The sequence below is a fragment of the Stylophora pistillata genome, chromosome 5 (assembly GCF_964205215.1).
Source record: "Stylophora pistillata chromosome 5, jaStyPist1.2, whole genome shotgun sequence".
In the NCBI taxonomy this organism is placed as follows: Eukaryota; Metazoa; Cnidaria; class Anthozoa; order Scleractinia; family Pocilloporidae; genus Stylophora; species Stylophora pistillata.
The window spans coordinates 19,413,899-19,434,900 of NC_142523.1; the positions used below are offsets into that span (position 1 = coordinate 19,413,899).

At 39.8% G+C, this 21,002-nt stretch overlaps 1 protein-coding gene across 1 annotated transcript; it reads left to right on the top strand.

Moving 5' to 3' along the window:
• The first annotated feature begins 5,129 nt into the window (after nucleotides 1-5,129).
• LOC148730692 (ATP-binding cassette sub-family C member 4-like) lies at nucleotides 5,130-20,725 on the top strand. The gene is made up of 7 exons (XM_088761540.1): nucleotides 5,130-5,562; nucleotides 11,406-12,051; nucleotides 13,191-13,567; nucleotides 14,245-15,551; nucleotides 16,985-17,555; nucleotides 18,236-18,372; nucleotides 18,747-20,725. The coding sequence occupies exons 2-7, from the start codon at nucleotides 11,536-11,538 to the stop codon at nucleotides 19,658-19,660; spliced, it is 3,822 nt and encodes a 1,273-aa protein (XP_088617666.1). The 5' UTR covers nucleotides 5,130-5,562; nucleotides 11,406-11,535; the 3' UTR covers nucleotides 19,661-20,725.
• The last annotated feature ends 277 nt before the right edge of the window (nucleotides 20,726-21,002 follow it).

Consider the following 21,002-nt stretch of genomic DNA (forward strand, 5'->3'; position numbering starts at 1 on the left):
TCAGACCTGAAAAAAATCAGGCCTGTACGGGATTCGAACTTCATATATTTCATTGTATCTGATTTATCACTTTCACGGGTTTATTACGAATTAACTCAACGGCCTGCTCCCAGTTGGCTTGTTAGCTCAATTGGTAGAGCGCTGCACTAGTATCGCAGAGGTCAGTGGTTCGAATCCCGTACAGGCCATTATTTTTTTCTGGTCTGATTTTCGCTATTGCTTAAATAGCGCTATCTACTGCGAGGATCGTGTATCATGTGTATCTAATACCGCAGTTCAAAATATATGAACTTCATATATTTCATTGCATCTGATTATTCACGATGTTATTTCATTTGAAATCAGTGTTTTCGCTTGCACTGCATTTCTCTCAGTTTGCCACCAAAGAGATAAAAGTGTAAATTATTTTCCTTCTCAAGCAAACTATTTGGAATTTTGAAAAAAGATGTCAACAATAAACGGCTTGTAAATTCAGTGAAATACCACTATTATCCTAACATAGTGTGAAGCTTGTTTAAAAAGGTCGAAAACTAATGTGAAATCAAGCACGAGGTACAAATAAAATTGTCGAAGGTTCAAACTTGTACGACTAACCTTGCTTTCTATTCGCTAACATCATGACACTTCTGACAGTTTGCTCTAAAATGGCTTTCTAGAGCGCGCTTGAGATAAAAACAAACCATAATTTTGCCGATTTAATTTCTTGTTTTCTCATTTTCATTCAGTTATGCGATTCAAGGAAAATTCATTACCTGACTCGTGAATTCCGCGTTAAATTGCACGCGAAAACCGAAGCGATTCGTGCGATATCGGTTATTCGTGCGATATCGGTTCGTATTCGTGCGATATCGATATCGCACGATATCGTGCGATATCGGTTATTCGTGCGATATCGGTATTCGTGCGATATCGCGATTCGTGCGATATCGGTTTTCGCGTGCAATTTAACGCGGAATTCACGAGTCAGGTAATGAATTTTCCTATGGAGTTACTGGTTCTGTTGCGGAAACTCCACCCAGTTGAGATCGTCATTGTTGTTTTTTTTATGAAATCAAACTTTTTTTTTCTTCTACGTTCTGTGTGAGCGCTCGTCTTTTCCTTGGGTATGGGGACTGTAGGCGGAGCTTTTAACTACGCGAACGCTTACCGTTTCAAAACAGTCTTTACTACTCCCTTAAATTCTGGACCTTGGTCGCCTTGCAAAATTTCTGGAGGGCCGTATTCGATGAAAATGTCTAAAAGATGTTCCACCACTTCACTAGTCTCTTTTGTTTGAAGAGGGCGAAAGAAAAAAGATCTACTGAAAATGTCAATAACAGACATCATGTAATTATAAGTATCACCGTCTACCATAGCCGGCATGCTAACCGTGCTTACGAGATCCCCTTTCTTGTACTTTTGATGCCCTGATTGGCCGGAGAGGCGCCCTATTTTTCCCGAAAAAGGGGTCTAGCTTTTAGCTGCTGCTTCATGGAAGTTAGGGGGGGGATGTTACTAAAACTGGAAAAAGGAGTCTAGCTTTTAGCTGCTGCTTCAAGGAAGTTAGGGGGGGATGTTACTAAAACTGGTAACGGGGAACGAGAACTAGGAACGGGAACAGGGAACCGGGAACGGGGAACGGGGAACGGGGAACGGGTGTACAGCGGTAACCCACATGAAAATTCAAAATGGCGGAGTAAACGATGTTTACAAACACTGATTTTATCGCCAGGTCGCCGTTTGCAGCGAAATTAGACGACTCGCTTTTATTTAACTATTGCCCGGGCGAAGCCACGAAGCCTAGTATTTCGAGGCGAGAATTCGAAGTCAACGTTTCTGCAATGGCTGCCACCACTTGTTCTGACGTCTCTCTTTGTTTTTCCTTCCTGAAATCTGCATCTTTTGGCAGAGTTTGGGTATGTTGGTTGTTTGCATTTGCCCAACAGGATTTTTTGCAAGGAGGTAATATCTAAGATTAACAGAAATGAGCTAGGAAAAGTAATAACCAGACAAAACCTACACTTACCGTCCATGCTTTTTGCTCCGACGATCGCGTTCGAAGAGCACGTGGTCAAAACTAGTTGCCAGACCCTTTTAGTTCCCTTTACTCCACCCGCGGATCTGTCTTTCCCGCATCGGTCTGGTCAGCTACGAACGTGCCTGCAGCCGATGTCAACGTGGACAACCTTTTAAATCTTCGCTCGCTCGCGAAGTCAAGCCAACAGACTCCGCCATTTTGAATTATCAGGCGGGTTACCGCTGTACACCCGTTGCCCGCTGCCCGCTGCCCGCTGCCCGCTGCCCGCTGCCCGCTGCCCGCTGCCCGCTGCCCGCTGCCCGTCCCCCGTCCCCCGTTCCCCGTTCCCCGTTCCCCGTTCCCCGTTCCCCGTTCCCCGTTCCCCGTTCCCCGTTCCCCGTTCTCCGTTTCCCGTTTCCCGTTTCCCGTTCCCCGTTTCCCGTTTCCCGTTCGCCGTTTTCCGTTCCCCGTTCCCCGTTCCCCGTTCCCCGTTCCCCGTTCCCCGTTCCCCGTTCCCCGTTCCCCGTTCCCCGTTCCCCGTTCCCCGTTCCCCGTTCCCCGTTCCCCGTTCCCCGTTCCTCCTTACCAGTTTTAGTAACATCCAGTTAGGGGGTAAGTTTCTAAAGAAACTGCGGTGCTGCGTCGGTCGGGGTAACAAGGTAATTCGCTCTGACGAAGGGCTAACGCTCGAACCGTCAACTTTTTAACTCTTTACGGTGACTATTTCAACTTCATCGAATTTAGACTGGGTTGGATTATTCGACGTGACAACTCACTGTAAATTTGAGACATTTGTTTGCTCTATCTTTAAGCACCCTCCCCTTTCGTTTCGTAATCTGGGAAACCTCCAACTTTTTCACCACAATGCAGTTAGTTGCCTATTAGACTATTTGTTTCTTCGGCTGTCTAACTGTCAGATTATGGATTTCTTTCACGACGTAGATGTCACTTTTACTTTCCCGTAAACCCGTTGCCTTAATCCTTTGTCACCTTTCTCAGGCAAATCGTGCAGTGATTTCTCACCAGTTAAGATGCTGTGTAGTGCATCGTAGATGTCATCGTCCAAAGGCAGATTTTTTCTTTGAGGCTTAGGGTTGGGAAAGTTTAGTCTGTTAAATTCGCAATTTGTTTATTCATTAAAAAAAACCCCACCCTTCAAGGACGATTGACGAATAGTTAAAGACTCTAAAGGATAACTATCCTTGGGCGACCAGCTGAACTCGAGGTGCAAGATTTTACAACCCGGTGCCCATGATCGGTCCATAAATGATATTCTGGAGTTTCAAAACTGTAACGCGGTTAAAAGTTGCGTGACCAGATATCCCTAAATCTGGGTAACGCTAAATATACGAACCTGGAACTACATGTAACGTCCGAGCAGGTTCGCATCGAGGAGAGAGCAAATTATGTATGGCAGCCCATCGTCGAGTGAAAATCATACCTATTTAGGTCTATTAAAGTTTCAAGAAAAAATAGTTATTGCCTAACGATCATGTAGTAATGGCAACTCGTTTCTGTTTTAAAAGAACGCTTTAAAGACAATACGTGCAACTGATTGAAGTAGTCAATTAATGCTATACTAGATCAGGACGCAAATTTACCTCGTTTTCGCTTTCAGCTTCATGCTTGCTCTTGTCGTTTACTCCGAGAACGCTCACAAATGATATCGTTGCAAGAACAGCAGCGATTATTAGAAAAAGCAGTTTAGCCAGTTCACACGGCGGTGACAAAGTTCAGATGATTTTCGACCGCTGGTCAAACATCTCATTCTGGAAACCAGTGCCCTTCTCGGTTCTCCCAGGTCATGGTCAGTCGGCCGACCACCCAAGAATGCCAGGAAGAAAAACAGTTTCTGCTACTCTGGGTACAATTTTGATGGAGAGAGCTGAGCAAGCCTTTTTATTTCTAAGGGCAATGAAATTTTTGTTTATTTTTTACAGGCACGTAAAGAATTATTTGTGTCTATCTACATCCCTCGAAAAACAAGAAAAAGCAATGGTGGAATATTTCATGTAAAATGATAACAAAGTAAAAGCAAGGCATAAGAACCAACGTTTGCATTGGATGTCATCCTTCATATAATTTTTCTAACCTTCCTCTGATATGTAAGTCCATGCTATTCCTTATTTTTTGGTCGGGATCATTTGCGGTCCCTATTGGGGATCATTTCCGGTCTGGGATCATTTGGGGTCTAATTTGGGGATCATTTGTTGCCCGGGATCATTTGCGGTCCTGGGATCATTTGCAGACTCGTACAGGTCCGTCTGTACTTAGAGTTAGAGCCCTCATATTACAGATACGAGACTAGGTAAACCAAGAACTAAAACCTACATATTATCATCACTTTGTCGAGCACTGTGGTGCATTTTTCCGTTTGAAAAAAATGGAAATTTGGATGGGCTAAAATGTATATTAGCCGGCTCGTTGGCTTGAATTATTTTCCAAACTATTTTTTTCGATTCTTTTTCACAGTGCCCCCAAACTCATTATAATTATAATAATACAGTTTATGTTCTTAGGTATAAATATGTTTTGGGCCCTTCTTAGAGTTATTTTAACCCTCACATAACTGCTCGGGCTAAAATGACTCTCAAAACATAATTCATGCCCGTGAACATCAATTCTATGGGCCAGTTACTTAAACAAACTTTACCCGTCTTAAACAATTTTCAGTGCAGTTGAACCTTTTATCTGAACATTTATTTTTGTGAACAGTGTCAAGAGGGCCGAAAGCTAGGTTAAATAGACCCTCTCAGTGATAGAGAAAACCTGAAGCCCACTGATCTCGTAAAACCGTGGTTTGGGTTAGACTCCGTGTTAATAACAGGCCCTATTGGTTTATTATATGGATCTATAGGTCATTCATGATTCTTGTTCCCAGAAACACGTGATTAAGAAAAACTGCTCGAATTTCACCGTAAAAAATTGCCCTACTTTCAATTGCCATGCACAGAAGCTCAAAACTGATTAGACTTGAATTCTTCCATAAAAGAATCTTACTGTCGCAGTTCGCGTGTCGTGCGTGGGTTGTGTCGTAGGTAAATTGTGGCATGTCGCGAGTGAATAATTTATGTAATATTAGAAAGCGATTGTCCCTTCTCTTGTTTAGTGCAGTTAAACAGAGCGTAACGTACTCGGGACAAGTAGCAGCTAGGTGGCGCTTTATATATAATTTTAGATAATGCTGGTCTTAGATTAGGGAAGGTTTTGGCCTTGCGACGAGTCTCGTAATCCAGCCCTTATAAACCTTTGGAAGGGTGCAGGCGTTCTAGAGACAGATTACCGTTCTTCATAACAACCAGGGCATGACAAACAGGTTTTAGAAACTTTTTTGCATAAGCGAATGTCCATAATGCCCCTCCACCAAAACAAAACAGACACACAATTTTAGCCCACCAGCTGAATCTCCATTTATAACCGGAAAATGCCTAGCGGTTGTGCCCAAACAGCCTGGACACGAGGCTGAGATAGATCGAAGAAGCAGCGGTATACACCGAAGGTAACTTTCTCTTGTTGAAACTCCCTTAACAATTGGGATCAGCTACACTTGGCGCATACGTCAAAAGGTATGTTAACATGCCACATTGTACTTTGGCAAAAGAGTCTTTAGTCCACTTCGATTTCGAACGATTAATTACTCTTCGGCCTGGTTCACACTTGTGATGCGAAGAGAACAAGCATAAACACAATAGCGATGATTTAGACGTTACGTTTTGGGATTTGGGACTTGATTGACTACTCTCCTACATAGCCGTTAAGTTCGGCAGCATTTAAGTGATACTATACTGGCAGTAGCAACTTGTCGCTCTTATGTTCAGTCCAAAAGTAATTATCACATAAGCTTTTATTTTGCCTTCCTGTTTTCTAGCTACGATTGGGGATTTCATTACGAAGATGTTCTTTACCCATCGCTGTTTTTCTACTTTATTGTGCGTCTCTATCTCAGTTCACTAGCCGAGACTTTTTAACCGCTTCAGTTCACCCGTGATTATGTATTTGCGACAGTTCGTGACCGTACCCGAGAAAGCCTGTACCTTTACGTTTTTCTGTCAAACCGTAAAGACTGACTAATAATGGTATGGAAACCGTAGTGCTTTTGAATAAATTTAGCTTTTTTCTGATTTTTGAGACTTGCAGTCACCAACACCGAGGAAACTAATCGCCTTTGTAGCAATGGTTGACCGAGCAAATATTCACGACTGCTCTTAACTGATCTAGAACGAATGGTTCATTAGCATAAACCATATTCGTTCTATTATGTTTAGAGAAGGCTGCACGCATTGAAGACATTTCGTCCATTCATTGATTGCTATTAATAACTTGTCGCTCTTACATTCGAAGGAGGGCATTGGGATTTTCGGTTTTGCAGTTTTGGCTATTTATTTTTAGACCGGTTTTTCGGTTTTGTGCCAAACAAAAATTTTGGTTTTGATTTTTATTGCGGTGTGCAGATTTTCCGTTTTTTAGCAAATGTTTTTCCCGTCCTCGCCAAAAAGATTACCATGTTTTTCTTATTTGGTATCCGATGTGGTTTTCGGTTTTTTTCTACTTAGGTTTTGTTTTCTCTTCGATCTTACCGGCAATTATGCTCCTCCACTGATCTCGAATAGCCACGAAATCTCCGTATGATCCACTTGTTAGCCTCGTATCGGATTTCTTAGGGTTTGGAGGACTGAGATGTGAAAATTGATCGGTTTTGACGTTTTTCGTGCGATTTTCGGTTTTGATAGAATTTTTTGCACTTTTGCGGTTTTGGATGATTTTACTGCGCTTTTGCGGTTTCTAATAGATCACAATGCCCCCCTCCTTAAGGCATAGGCTAAAACCAGGACTGGACTCTGGACTGGACTCTGGACTGGACTCTGGACTGGACTAGACTCTGGACTCTAATTTTATACTCTAATTTTACTTTTACTGTAATCAGTATCGGCAAAATTACGAACAACTTTGCGCATCACTATGCGGTTAATTGAGTCAATTAATCGACCGGTTTCGTCTTCGAGTGAGACTTCATCAGGATAAAATACAAAATAAACTACTTAATACAATATAGGAACTTATTTTATACTAGACCTTGTCAGTACATGTCGAGTTATTAGTTTGGGTGTGAACAACAAAACACCCGCAAGTATTTTCGCACAGGATATGATAAAATTCTGTGCTAGAAAGAGGTTTTTGAAGGTGTTTTTGGGCTCACGGTTTTAACCTTAAACTCAAAACCTTGTAGAAAACTACTTTTTGCGAAATGGAAACGAGCTATGTGCTCACATGAATATTTCTAACAAGGAAATGAAAAGCAAACCTGTGCGACTTTGAACACTTACCTCAACCTTGATTATTCCGGATATCGCAAAAACGTCATCCAATAATTGTTTTATTATACATTCTTTTAGTGTTTCATGAATCTTTATCTTCAAGTAATTTCTCAATTTCTCGCTGGGTCGATGAAGCGAACCGAGAAGCCATTCTTACTTCGCTGTCTGTGAACTTGACATTGCTCCACCGGAAATCATGCATTGCTCGCGCAACCTACAGATTATTCACTGATCTATTGGTACAGATTAGTGAATAATCTGTAGGTTGCGTTTTTTTCCAGAATTAACTGTTGGTGTTTAGCCAATGAGACGGCAGATGGTGACTACAATGTATAATAATTGGTTTTAGCAACTTGTCGCTCTCACGTTGAGTCGAAGAGTAATTATCATATAAGCTTTTATTCTGCCCTCCTATTTGGTAGCTACGGTTGGGAATTTCATCGCGGAGATGTTCCTCACCGTTTTTTCCAATTAACCGTGCGTGTCCATCACAGTTCATTACCACTTCAGTTCACCCGTGATTATGTATTTGCGACAATTCGTGACCGTACCCGAGAAAGCCTGTGCCTTTACGTTTTTAAACCGTCAAAGAGTGACCAATAACGGCATGGACACCGTTTTGATATCTTGTCCAAACAGTTTAACGGCTAACTAGCTTAGCCTATCACATAGCTAAAGTTTTTTGTAGCACGAGCGAAATCTCACCTAACGGACGGCCGTAGCAACAGGGCAGCTGACGAAGATATCTAGGGCATGCAGTAAAAGCTCTAGTGACTTTAGCTTAATTGCTGGTTAAAAACGTTTAACAGCCTGCTGAGCGGAGCGACTGACTGAAATCGATAGCGTAGCTAGCGCTGAAATGTCTGCTAAAATGAGAAAGTAAAATTTGAAGTAAAATGGATTGAACAAAACGTTTTTGGTGCAAACTCTGCAATATCCGGTTGCGTGAAAATTGCGCTGAAAATGTACAAACACTAATATTCAGTTGTTGCTAGAGAAATGTTTACGATGTGCCTGATACGCGATCACAACGACCATATTTCTCCCATGCTTGGAAAAAAATTAATGTATTAAAATCCAAGATGTAATGACTCTTTTACACACAGCTGTTTACAGCTTACAATTGGGTTTTTACATCATGCCATATAAGGAGATGTCAAATGGTCTTCTGTTTGCTCTAAGTTAAAGTTTCGTTTAGTTTTGATAAAATTCAAAGTTTAGAGTCGATAGCTTGGATGTTCAAAGGCAACTAGGCCATTCATTAACGAATAGTCAATCACAAATATCAGGTAAATTCTCCGGCTAGTTCAATGTTTTTATTAATTGTTGTTTAAATTTCTTCTACAGCGATCAAAAGAATGTGATGAGGATTTAGAGTAGAAAAGGAAAGATTGCAACACCTTACCCGAGGCCAATTTCCTAATTGGCACTGAGGCTTATCAAATTGAAATTTTAAAGCTTTACGGGGTGGTAAAGATAGAACAAAATCTTAAAATAATCTTTTCTCGAGGCAAACAAGTACTATAAAGGCAAGAACAAAATAAAAACAGAAGAGGATGGTTTTAGATGCCGAAGAACACTACAGATGCCAAAAAACTTGAAAAACAAATTTACGCCAGTTTTTTAATCAAGATAAGCAAATATTTGCAAGCTCTTGAGTTATGCATTTTGCCATGGACTCCCATGTTGTCTGGCGCCTAGATCAGAGCACAAATTTGTTTTATACAAGGCATTGTTTTATATTAAGCATCGTCGCCGATTTTGATCTAAAGCATGACGCAAGATTAAATTATGTCAATATATTCCTCGAATGAAAGAGAAGTCAAAACCATTATCTTTTCCAAGACTGATTTTCCCGTAAGCGAAAATCAGATGTTTGATAAACCAATCGAAATTATAAGCAAAATAAGGAAGAAATTCTGTCTCTCTTAAGTCTCCATCACTAAGTTTGAGCAAGAGGTAGTCATGTTCAAAATTACGTAAACTTCTTAAAATTTCCATTTGTTGATTGAAGAATGATAAAAGAAATTGAAAACCGGCTGACTTCCACCTTAATGCCATTAAGTGTAAAATTTACACCTGCAAACTGCGTCAGTCAGCTGAACCAGTAATGGCTAATAGGTAAATTTTCTCTCTATCACCTTCACGCTTTCGGGAGAACGATTTGACGAAAATAAGGAGAAGGAAATGACACGATTTAGCGGAAAATAAATAAATACATAACCCAAATCTGGTACTAAGTAGAGTTCCTTGTGATTAATTTTCAAACTGTCACGCGATGACTAGCGACCACCAATAGAGAACCAGGACTACTGCAAAGGAGAATAGCGCGAGAAATTGTTATTCAACTATTGTGTTACATTTTGGAAAAATTGAAATACAATTCAATGCTGTTACAGTTTTGTTGCACAGACTAGGAATCTGTTGTAAGATCTTCCATTGCCAACCAAATGGATACAGTGTATGTTCATTTTTCTTTTCATTTAAACAATGTTTGTTCTCAGTGAACTAGAATTTAAATACAGTGAAGCCTTGCTTTACTGTATAGTTTCAGTTTTCAAAAAGCAGAAACCAGTTAAAAAAACTGTTACTCATTAAATGGTTGATGTTAGCGTTGCCAAATCTAGTCAATTTTCCAAATACTCGATGGATGCATTTCTCTCCCAAATTAGTTTTTGTTAGCGGAATTCGAATTACGCTTTACTTCATATCGAGAAAATAAAACTGAGTAGATCAGAATATTTTTCAATCTATATCAGGAGTAGATTTCTAAATTTCTCAATTTCTCAATTTCTCTTTAATCATCAGCTACAAATAAGTGTAAGCGTCGGCCCCGTCGTGGCTACCTCCAGAAACTTTGTACCTCTCTCGTAGGTTTACACTGCCTTTCCACTATCCAAATGTACGTAAGGTGAAATATTTAATATCCATCTGGTTGACTGACCTCTCCTCTTCATATCGTCAGCTAGAAGTTCTGCATAAACATAACTTGAGCATTCAAATACTTGCGTTACTCCAGCAATCCCATAAAAAGCGAATTCACATGATTTATGCGGCAATTTGTAATGAAAATAATTCTAAATTCCATGGGTCCACAAACCCAACTCCTTTTGCGTAAACAACAATAGCGATTGATATTTACCTTAACCACGAAGCAGCTAGGTAAAATATCCACCACTTTCACCGACAATGAGGTTAACAGTTGTTTTAGTGTATTCCACACAGAACACAAAAAACTCGCATCACACCCCTTAGTTACAAATCCTTCTAACAGCCATTTTTGGTGATCCTTGCAATTTGATTGGCTCTCAGCAGTAGGAAATATTCAGAAATCGCACAGTTCTTTGCAGTAAATCGCACTTTTTTCTCAGCTAATAAGAAAGAGAAAACTTCCGATCAGATTTCCAAAGCGTGTTTTAAGTAACCATCACATTTCAGGAGACTAGGTGGTTTAATTATGACCAATAGACGACGACCTAATTTATTCTGGCGACATACATTGATAAATCAGCGTTAGCTCCAGTAGATTCGCGTCCCTGTTATACATTTATAATGTTTTTCGACTTCCAAAAAGTTTTCGCATTGAATAATGAGGAAATGTTTCAGGAGCGCAGCAAAGTAACAACCCCATTCGACTTGGCCGATTAACCTTTCCTCCTCGAATCATTAGCCAAATAGTCCTGCACAGACATATCCTTATTAGGGTGTGAATTAAAAGATGGCCTTGTCAACCTACTTCATAACAAAATCCTATGGTACTACAAAAGCTGATTTCTACGCAAATAGTAAATGGTAACTTTCCCGAGAAAATTTTTATATTGTCTCGGGAAAAGTTAAAATGTTAAAGCAATTGGAAGCTAAAAATCTTGAGTGGTTTGATTTATTCGCGGTTTGAGGAAACGACTCTCCACCTGTACTAAGTTCAAAAAGGGAAGGAAAAGGCATTCTCTCTTGATTCAAAATATTACTCCCTAAACTAGAACTGACTTCAAGTTGTAATCCTGAACCGTTCAGCCTTTTCCGAAATGCGCCCTTGTTTTGGAAAGAGGGTGCGTGCGAACAGTTTGATAAGTAATAGATCTTTTCATTTTCAGGTTGTCACAAAAGGTAACTTCGTAAACAACTACAGCAAAGATATCAATAATATCATTACCAGCAACATCAAACCCGACAAAACAAAGCAGCCAGAAGTGAACTTGACACTAAACACGACACAATCCATATATGGAGTACGAAAAGCTGGGAACGGAATCTGAAGAAGGACCCACAATCTGTAGTAGACTTACGTTTGGCTTTTTATCGAGTGTTATCGAAACAGGAAATAAGCGACCTCTAGAAGGGAACGATATTCCTTCCTTAGATGTTGAAAGCACCAAGTCTTTGACTGAAAAACTGGAATTAGAATGGCAAAAAGAAATCGAAATTGGAAGAGTCCAAAGTTCTGAACCTCGTTTGAGAAATGCATTCATACGAGCCGTCGACAAATACTTAATGGCTCTGATTGTACTACTAACAAATTTAGAGATATTTTGCACGATGATTCAACCTGTTCTACTGAGCTTTCTCCTGACCGAGATGTCCTCTAATTCCCCAATCAATGTGGAAATGTTGCTTGTTTATTCAACACTTCTTTGTGTGAGCTGTTTTATTCAAACGATTGTTACTCAGCAAGGTAGTTATGCCATGTTTCTAATGGCGGTTCACGTTAAAGCTTCCTTGACTGGTATAGTTTACAAGAAGGTAGATGGATAACGATTTTTCGCTGCTTAATGATATATATATATCTTTTTAAAGGTTTTGTTATGTAGTATAGCTGAGTATTTTTACGAGTTGTGACGTATTTTGACTCGCCCTACGGGCTCGTCAAAATACAGACATTAAAAATACTCAGCGATACTACACAACAAAATGTTTAATAAGAGAGTAATTATCCAACAGGACAAATTGTTGCTTCCGTGCGAGCGAATCTCGCGGATATTCCTGGAGTAGAAATATCGCGTGATATTTGTACACGTCTTGCGCGTTATTTGTACTCTACGAAGCACACTTGGATAATAAGATAAGTTAGGCTTAACCAGCACAGAAATTTTGAATACATGTTGCATCTCTCACCTGATAAGGTAAGATGTAATGGTATGGGGAGTAACGTCTGGATTTGGGGTCAAAAAATACGCAGAAGATGAATGCCGAAAATAATATCATAAAAAGTTGGGGCTACGGTTCGCCATCGTGGTAATTACTTTGTGTATGCGGTTTAATCGTTTGTCACATGCGGATCGCGATGTTTTGACTACATACTATGAGTCTCTAAAGCGACAACATCTACTTGGTACATGCGTCATGTTATGAACTTTTCTCACTCATGATTGGCTGAAATTCTTCAGCACAGCCAGGTGAGTTTTCGATGTTGTGCGCATGTTCTGAAACGATGGAGGTCTCCGTTGTATCCTCCTCGATCCGTTCCTTTTAGGGCGTAGCTCTTCATGTTTTGGTTCGCAATAAAAAACGGAAAACGGACCGTAGTAGAGACGTCGCGATCCACATAGAAAACTATTAGACAAACGATTACTCTGAGACAAACAAGTAAACGTCTTTTACAAATGTGGAGATTAAGATTAATTTCATTTTGTTGCAAGTGACCAACTTTCATCCACATTTTTGTTGTGTTACCTCAGAGACCTTTTCCTAGTAACCCAAGAACACTTTTCTTTATCATTTCTGGTCACTCCTTCCTCCTTGTTGTAACTCCAGCTCTGTATTCAGCCCTACTCTTAAGATTTTTGAAACAAGAAATCTCTTGAAAATGTATGAATAATGCAGTTGAACCACATCTACCTTATCATAAATTATCTCTCGTCTTCCTTGTCTTTTTCTTGCAGATTCTGAACACACGCCATCGTATTCTAGCTGAAAGAACTTCAGGGTATTTGATAAACTTGATTTCTAAAGACATGGTCCCAATCCATCAAGCTTTTTCTAACCTTAGATCGCTATCTGCACCCTTGGAGGTACTTATCGTTTTCTCTTTTCTGTGGAAGTTTGTCGGCTGGCAAACATTTGGAGGCGCGGTCCTTTCAATAGTTCTCATCGTCTTTCAAACAACTTTGGGAAGCGTTTTCAAAAGACTTCAGGAAAAGGCCGCCAAGCTGACGGATAAGAGAATGCGTCTGATATATGACGTCATTTCCGGTATACGTGTGCTAAAAATGAATGTTTGGGAATGGTGCTATTATGATTTGGTCTCCGAAGTTAGGAGGTATGCGTTTGCTAGTAAACATCAATTTATAGTTTATATATGCTGATAACAATAAATATGTAGATAACATTATTTTCGAAAGGGAAAGAAAATCAATTATATAATATATAATTATCAGAGCTAGAAAAACAGTAAATACTGTAAATTAATTTTGCCCCTTTATGTTCTCAGATTTGCTGACCACGACAGGAAATTTTTGCGGTATCAGTTTTTGTTGATTTTAGGTACAGTCCTCCATTCCTAAAACGACGTAAGTCCCGAAAGAAAACTCAGTTACCAAAACGCCGCAAAATTTGTTTCTTTGTAGTCCGAAAACTGCGGTTCGTTTTTATGCGAGTTACCTCCGGTTATACAAATTAATAGGGGATGTAGTTTTGTCGGATTCTGATGAAAATTCATTACTCTTCAGACATTAATACACAATGGTTGTGAGGCTTCTACGAAATTCTAAATATTTTTTCTATGACTTCAAGGCGCGTGACAACAACTGAAGTTTTTTTCTATTGTCCAACTTTAAAAAAGATTTTCTCGGGAGCCAAAAGGAATATCGAAAAAGCCTTACATCCTTTGTTGTCTCATTATCTAATGAGTGATACAGAGCAGTTTGCAAGCCGCCCCTTAACTCCAACTTTTTTGTGAAGGTGCTAACCACTATCATCATATTCTATTCCATATAGCTTAGAGCTCAGTGTTGTGTACAAGAAAGGAGTCATTTTAGCTGGTTACCTCTCAGCGTATTCCTGTTACCCAATAGTGTCCAGTTTTGTTTCTTTGTTTCCGTTTCTCATGGCTGGGAATCACCTTACAGCTCAAAATGTCTTCACTACTTTGGCCCTCCTGGGTGCACTCCAAAAACCAGTGACTGTTCTGTTTTCGTATGAGTTTCGCGCTCTTTTTCAAGCATCTACGACACTTGAACGAGTAGAGTCGTTTCTTCTGGACGTTGACTGCGATGAGTCGTTATCTTCCACACAAAAATGGAATCCATCTCAATCAAAAGACTATTCCCAGAGTTTTGACGCAAGTCTTAAGGGCAAAACGCAAATGAACGAATATCTGTTTTCAGCGGTGGAACCAGCTTTTCTGACGAATCACGTTTGTAATAAAGGCAAACCGTTCCTTTGTTTAAACGCAGTGAAACTCCGTCCATGGGAGGACTCTTTCAATTTAAGTGTATGCATTTCCGACTTTCAGTTAATCGGAATCACAGGCCCAGTGGGTTGCGGGAAATCAACATTATTTGACTTTATCCTCGGAGAAATACCATCAGGTCAAATTACCCACCATGGAAAAATTGCTTACGTCTGCCAGACACCGTGGGTGTTTTCGGGAACAATCCGCGAAAACATCATTTTTGGCAGGGAGTTCAACCACGATAAATTTGAAAAAGCTGTCGACGCATGTTCGCTGAAGGAAGATCTGAAGTATCTTGCCTGTGGTGATCTGACTTATGTCGGAGAACGCGGGGTAAGTTTGAGTGGCGGTCAGCGTGCACGACTAAACTTGGCACGCGCAGTGTATTCTGATGCCGACATTTATCTTCTTGATGATCCTCTTAGCTCTGTTGACGTGAAAGTTTCAAAAGAAATTTTCCAGCGATGTATCTGTGGCGCTTTGTCTGATCGTATCCGGCTGATGATTACCCATCAAGCTTATTTCCTTGCAAAGACAGATCTGGTTCTCTTGATGGACAAGGAAAGCAAGTTGACCAAAGGTACATATAAAGAACTTTGTGAATTGGAGGAATCCTCTGAGTTTTCTGCAACAGCATCCTTTAATAAAGCAAACGATGGAGGCTTTTCTAGTAATCTGATGCCATACGGAGCTCTGATGAGTAATAATGATAACTCCTTATGTTTGGAAATGGAGGAAGAAGATCGCCTCACTGGTTCCGTCTCCTATGTAACTTACTGGAGGTACCTTGCATATGGGGTGTCAAAATTCTTCATAATGATCTGGGGAACTTTAGTAGTTTTACCTGAAGGTGAGTGAGATATGAACATTAGAGAACGCACTTAGCACATTTACATTTGAAACGTTATCAAGTAAACAGTTCACGCTATCTAAGCTATCTAAAGAGGAGGGAGGCGTGGTTGGTGAAAATTCAAGACAGCTATGCAAACCAAGAGACAGGAAAGGGTTTGGATAACTTGTGAGTATTACATGAAGCTAAAAACGATGGGAATATTCTTTCTTGCATTTACAAATTATTCCCTAAGAAAAGTGTAAAAATCTAATTCCACAGAGCCGTGCTAATCCAAAGTCAAGGATAAAAAGAGAATTACAAAATTTTCCACTATGATCAAAGATTCTGAAGGGGACTGTGATGGTAATACAAAGTAAACTGAATATGGTGACGCGCACAAAATGTGATTTCAAAGATGCGAGCATCCCTTTTGTCACACTTGATACCTTGCTCTTATTTGTGTTAGTGACGAATTCAAAGGCAATTTCTGTTTTCAACACAGGTAGCCCAATCTTGCGCGATAAGCCTCTGTAGTGCAAATATGCTTACTTTGTGCAATGGAAGAGGTACAGGGACTTATTTAGGAATAAGCAATCACACAATCAAGAAACCTGAACTAGTTTCGAAAAAAAAAAAGAAAAACTTACCTTGGCTTGCTTAAGTGGTTGTTCATTCTACCGTGTGAGTTTTCTAAGCTTATTTAGGGCCTTTTAAAGAGCTCGGTTTTTTAGTTGTATTTCTCCCATTGCGCCGTGTAAACATATTTGCATTTTTATGGGCTCAATTTGGGAGTTTGCACTACCTGCGGTACTAACTAACATTTGCTTAATCGGTGGCCGGCCGCCTGTGATTTGAACTTCCTCGTGGTACTCTGTTCTAATTGAAGCCCTTGATCCATGCTCCTGTTTGGCGTTTCTGTGTTGCTTATCTTTGTTTTGATGTTCTAGTCATTTCCATAAACAGGTGGTCAACACTGAAGTCGCCAAATTTACCTAAGTGCAAACGCTGAATTCAAAGAAATATCAAAGAATTATCCACCAATTTTAGTCAATTTATTTTAAAAGCATCATTAATCGACCAAGCATGTTATTTAGCTACATAACTCTTCCGCTCGCTTAATGAATTTGTGATATGTAGAAATAATTTCTCGATCACTTAATCTGGATTCGCGCTATCTCAGTGAAATATAGTTTTAATCTCTGACATTACGTCATCTAAATAATGCGGTCTCTACACTGATTTAACGTCTGAAACACATGGTTATTTTGTTTAAGTTTTAAGTAGTTAGCCGCCAGAGGATAGTGTTTTTATGGGCCACCCTGCCGTCGAAAAACAATTATTTTTTGTGTTGAAGTGATTATAAGATGAATAAATGACACATGAAAAATTGAATACATTTACCCACCAAAATAAAATCAAGGGCTCGAAACTGTCCATTTCCTTTTTGACAGGAGCTGTTTTAGCTTCCAGCTTTTGGCTTGCACATTGGACTAAGCTATCATGGGAAGATCAACAGAATGCTAACAACGCTTATGTCTACATCGGTCTGGCGAGCGGCTGCTTCATCTTTGCTTTAACCCGTTGCATTCTCTCCTTCTACGGAATGATCAAGAGTTCTTCCCGCCTGCATGCCGCCATGTTGACTTCACTTTTGAAAGCTCCTGTTTCTTTCTTTGATGTCAATCCAACGGGCCGTATCTTAAATCGCTTCGCTAAAGACGTCGGGTGCATGGACGAAGTATTGCCTTATGTCCTGTCAGAGTCTGTTCAATACGCCATGTTCACCATAAGTATTTTGGTTTTGATCTCTGTTGCCAACGTGTGGATCATTGGAGCAAGTGTGCCTTTCACAGTCCTGTCGCTTTATGTTAGTAAACGCTATATAAGGGCAGCACGCGAGATTAAGAGAATCGAAGCCATCACGAGTAGCCCAGTCTGCGCACACGTCACGGACACAATTCAGGGCATCACAACAGTTCGTGTGTACAAAAGAGAAGCAGTGTTCCTGGATCGTTTTTATAGGTAATTTTATGCTTTATCGCAAGATTGTAAGTAAATCAACAAAATTTATTTAAATTCAAAAACGAAATGCTTGAATGCAAACTTTCTGTACTGTATCTACTGCATGAAGTCTAACTCCTTATCACTACAATTGAATCTTCTCTATTGTAGTAATGCTGAAATGAACCGCATATAGACCAAACAACAGGCAAATTTTCTCGAACTGCAGGATTAAAGAGATGAACTGAATTTCAACATTGGCGTGGTCTCTAACGCACTAGCTGAGGCAGTGGCTTCTCCATAGCGTTATTTTTTTCTCCTGTGGTTGCCGTAATATAGAATTTTTTTTAGCGATTGGCACGAAAGGAAACTCTGTCTGTTCTTTCTTTGTGGCTGTAAGTCGTCACGTTGCTTAATCGCTTATGTATCATTGTGCAGTGACGCGCATGTACTCAATATTTGCGCATTGGAATACGAGCTGATAGCCTTTCGCAAAGTGAGGCAGATTCGGTTGTAAATTTTCTTTTTTGGAATGGGTAGCTCTTAGATTTCAACTGCAACACTACGGGTATTCAAACTCCGCTCTATTTTGCTATTCATGAGCACCTTTATCTTTGTCAGTTTGTTACCGTTTTTCTATCATGAAGATTAAGGACCTCCTGCTATTATTTCTTTTTATGACAAAGTCTGTTTTCTTTCAGTTATCAAGATGCGAACAACAGAGCTTTTTTCTGCTATACTGCTTCCCTCAAGTGGCTTGGTATTCGCCTCGATTCTTTAAGTTCATTACTAGTTACTGTTGTTACTTTAGCCGCCATTTTCCTTTCTGGTGATACAGGTAAATGACTTATACTCTTTGCTATCATTTTTTGTAACCAGCCTTCTAGAATTTCAGTATCACAAGGCGGTGAGTGATAAAAACTAAGAAATTGTGTCATACCCGAGAAAACAGAATTCCTCTCCAGCTCCTTTCATTATGCAGACCCCAAAAAGGCAAAGCACAATGATCTTTCCTCGGATTCTTTTCAGCCCGGCGACTTATATTTCCTCTGTACCTCCTTCTCTATTTTATCTCGGAAGGAAGTTTTTAGGTGATGACTTTGTCAAAATCGTCACCGTGGAGGATACGCTGCTTGGGTCCTGGGAGAAATTTCGCATGGGTTTGACGAGTAGTGTGTTTTCCAATAATAGAACTTTATTTCATTTCCTCAGCTTTATCAGGCTTATCAATAAGCTACTGTCTGCAGCTTACCAACACAGTTCAGTGGATGCTGCAGGCCATCGGAGAAACGGAGAATTACATGACGTCCGTTGAACGGGTTTTGAGCTACACAGAACTTCAGCCAGAACCAGGGTACGACACAACTATCCCGCGTGCTCCTATTGATTGGCCGCAAAGGGGTTGTGTCACATTTAAAGATGTGTCTTTGAGCTATTTCTTAGGCGGCCCTTCTATCTTGAAAAATATAAGCTTTAGTGTCATACCCGGTGAGAAAATAGGTATTGTTGGACGGACAGGTGCTGGAAAGTCGTCTATTATCGCTTGTTTGTTGCGCATGCCTGCAAACACCGAAGGCGAAATCATAATCGATGGAATTTGTGTAGCTGGCCTCAATGTCCAGGATGTTCGCACGGCGATTGCAGTCATTCCTCAGAGTCCTTTCCTATTCAATGATGTGCTTCGTCGGAGTCTCGATCCAGCTGAAAAATTTACCGATGAAGAGTTGTGGAACATATTGGACAAAGTTAAGCTGAAGTCGATTGTGGCTAATAGAGATGGACAACTTTACTGTCACGTAACAGAAAATGGTGCTAATTTCAGTGTTGGAGAGCGGCAGTTGATCTGCTTCGCTCGCGCCCTTTTGTTCCGTAAAAAAATTATCATTATGGACGAGGCAACATCCAGCGTGGATACAGAAACGGATGAACTTATACAAAGGATCATTCGCAAAGAAATGAATCATTATACTGTCTTGACAATTGCACATCGTCTGAGTACTGTTTCTGATTATGACCGCATAATGGTGCTTAGCGAAGGGAAAATTGTCGAAATGGATTCTCCTGAGGTTTTACTTAGGAACGAGCTTAGTTACTTTTACCAGCTATATCACAAAGGAAAATCCTAAAGTTTTTCTCGAAGTCATTTTTAAAATATGGATATGCCAAGTAAGATTTCCGCTTATAGTAAAGTGTAGAAAGCGTACAGATCTGAACTACACATAATTAGTAATTCTATGCTGTTAAATCGACTTCTCTTTACCTCTTAGGTTTAGCTAAGTCCACTTCGTATGGTGTTATTCTTAGATTAATTAACATGCGTACAGCAGAACAAAGGAGGTTTTGGCATGTTTTGATTCTACTTTCTAAAATTTTCAATGGGAATGGTCCTCGTTACATTAAGGACTTCTTTAAACGTCGTATAGTCAATTATTATCTTAGAGGCTCAGGCACTAAGCTAGAGCAAAACTCTTTTAATAATTCGTCTTAATTCATTTGCGTCCATAGCCAGTCACCTTTGGAATAATTTATCACGCAATGGTTGAATTACTGGTGATGTGAATACTTTTAGAGGTATAATAAACAAATTGAACCTTGTATCGTTTATTTATCGCTAAGCACCATGATAAAAATTTGTTATTGTGCCCTGCACATGATCATTTATAGTCTTTTATACTTGTGTAATGTTCTTTATTTTCAGTATTTTGTAATTGCACGTGCGCATTGTAAACGAGTATGCTAAAAGCTTGTGGTCGCTACGTGGATAAATCATTTATCTTGGATAAATCAACTAGAATTTGCTACCCTTCTATAATCAAAAAATGGATAGATATTCTAGTCTTCTCGGATAAGGACGAATAAACCGTAGGCCCCGTCTCCTGCAGGGTTAGGGATAGGAGACGTTAATTTCCCACGCGCGAGATTACTGTGTAGTGAATGTCCTCTCCTGGGGTGGGATGGGTGGGAATTGGCCCTGAAAAGTCTCCATGGGGAGTGGTCAACTAACGCATGTATGTATGTATGTATGTATGTATGTATGTATGTATGTATGTATGTATCTTATCTTATCTTATCTTATCTTATCTTTTCTAGACCATGAATGAAAGTTTGTATTAGAGAATTTACTCCAAATTATTCTCGTGGTGAGATGTATTTTTCTTTTCATAGATGATTAAAGTTTTAATCACCATGGACATGTGGATAAGTAAAAACAATCAAATTAAGATTTTTGTTTCGATATTTTGAGTCAAAACTGAACCAAAGTACGTATACTGCGAAGTGTTTCTTTTCCCGGACTTATTGTCAAACAGCTTAGTCTCAGTTACCATGATGGTTATTGTATTTATTTCAGTGTTTAATGTAATGCTATCGATTGAGAAAACTGTAGTGGATTTCTGTAGACCGCATACACGAAGAGCTAAATCTGATTCGATCATGTTTTCGTGCGTCCCAGATTTCCTTCTTGTCAAA

Excerpts from the sequence above, each read along its gene's own strand:
- LOC148730692 (XM_088761540.1), top strand. The coding sequence starts at position 11,536 with ATGGAGTACGAAAAGCTGGGAACGGAATCTGAAGAAGGACCCACAATC. Across the intron at positions 12,052-13,190 it reads CTGGTATAGTTTACAAGAAG|ATTCTGAACACACGCCATCG; the intron begins GTAGATGGATAA and ends TTTTTCTTGCAG. Across the intron at positions 13,568-14,244 it reads TTGGTCTCCGAAGTTAGGAG|CTTAGAGCTCAGTGTTGTGT; the intron begins GTATGCGTTTGC and ends TATTCCATATAG.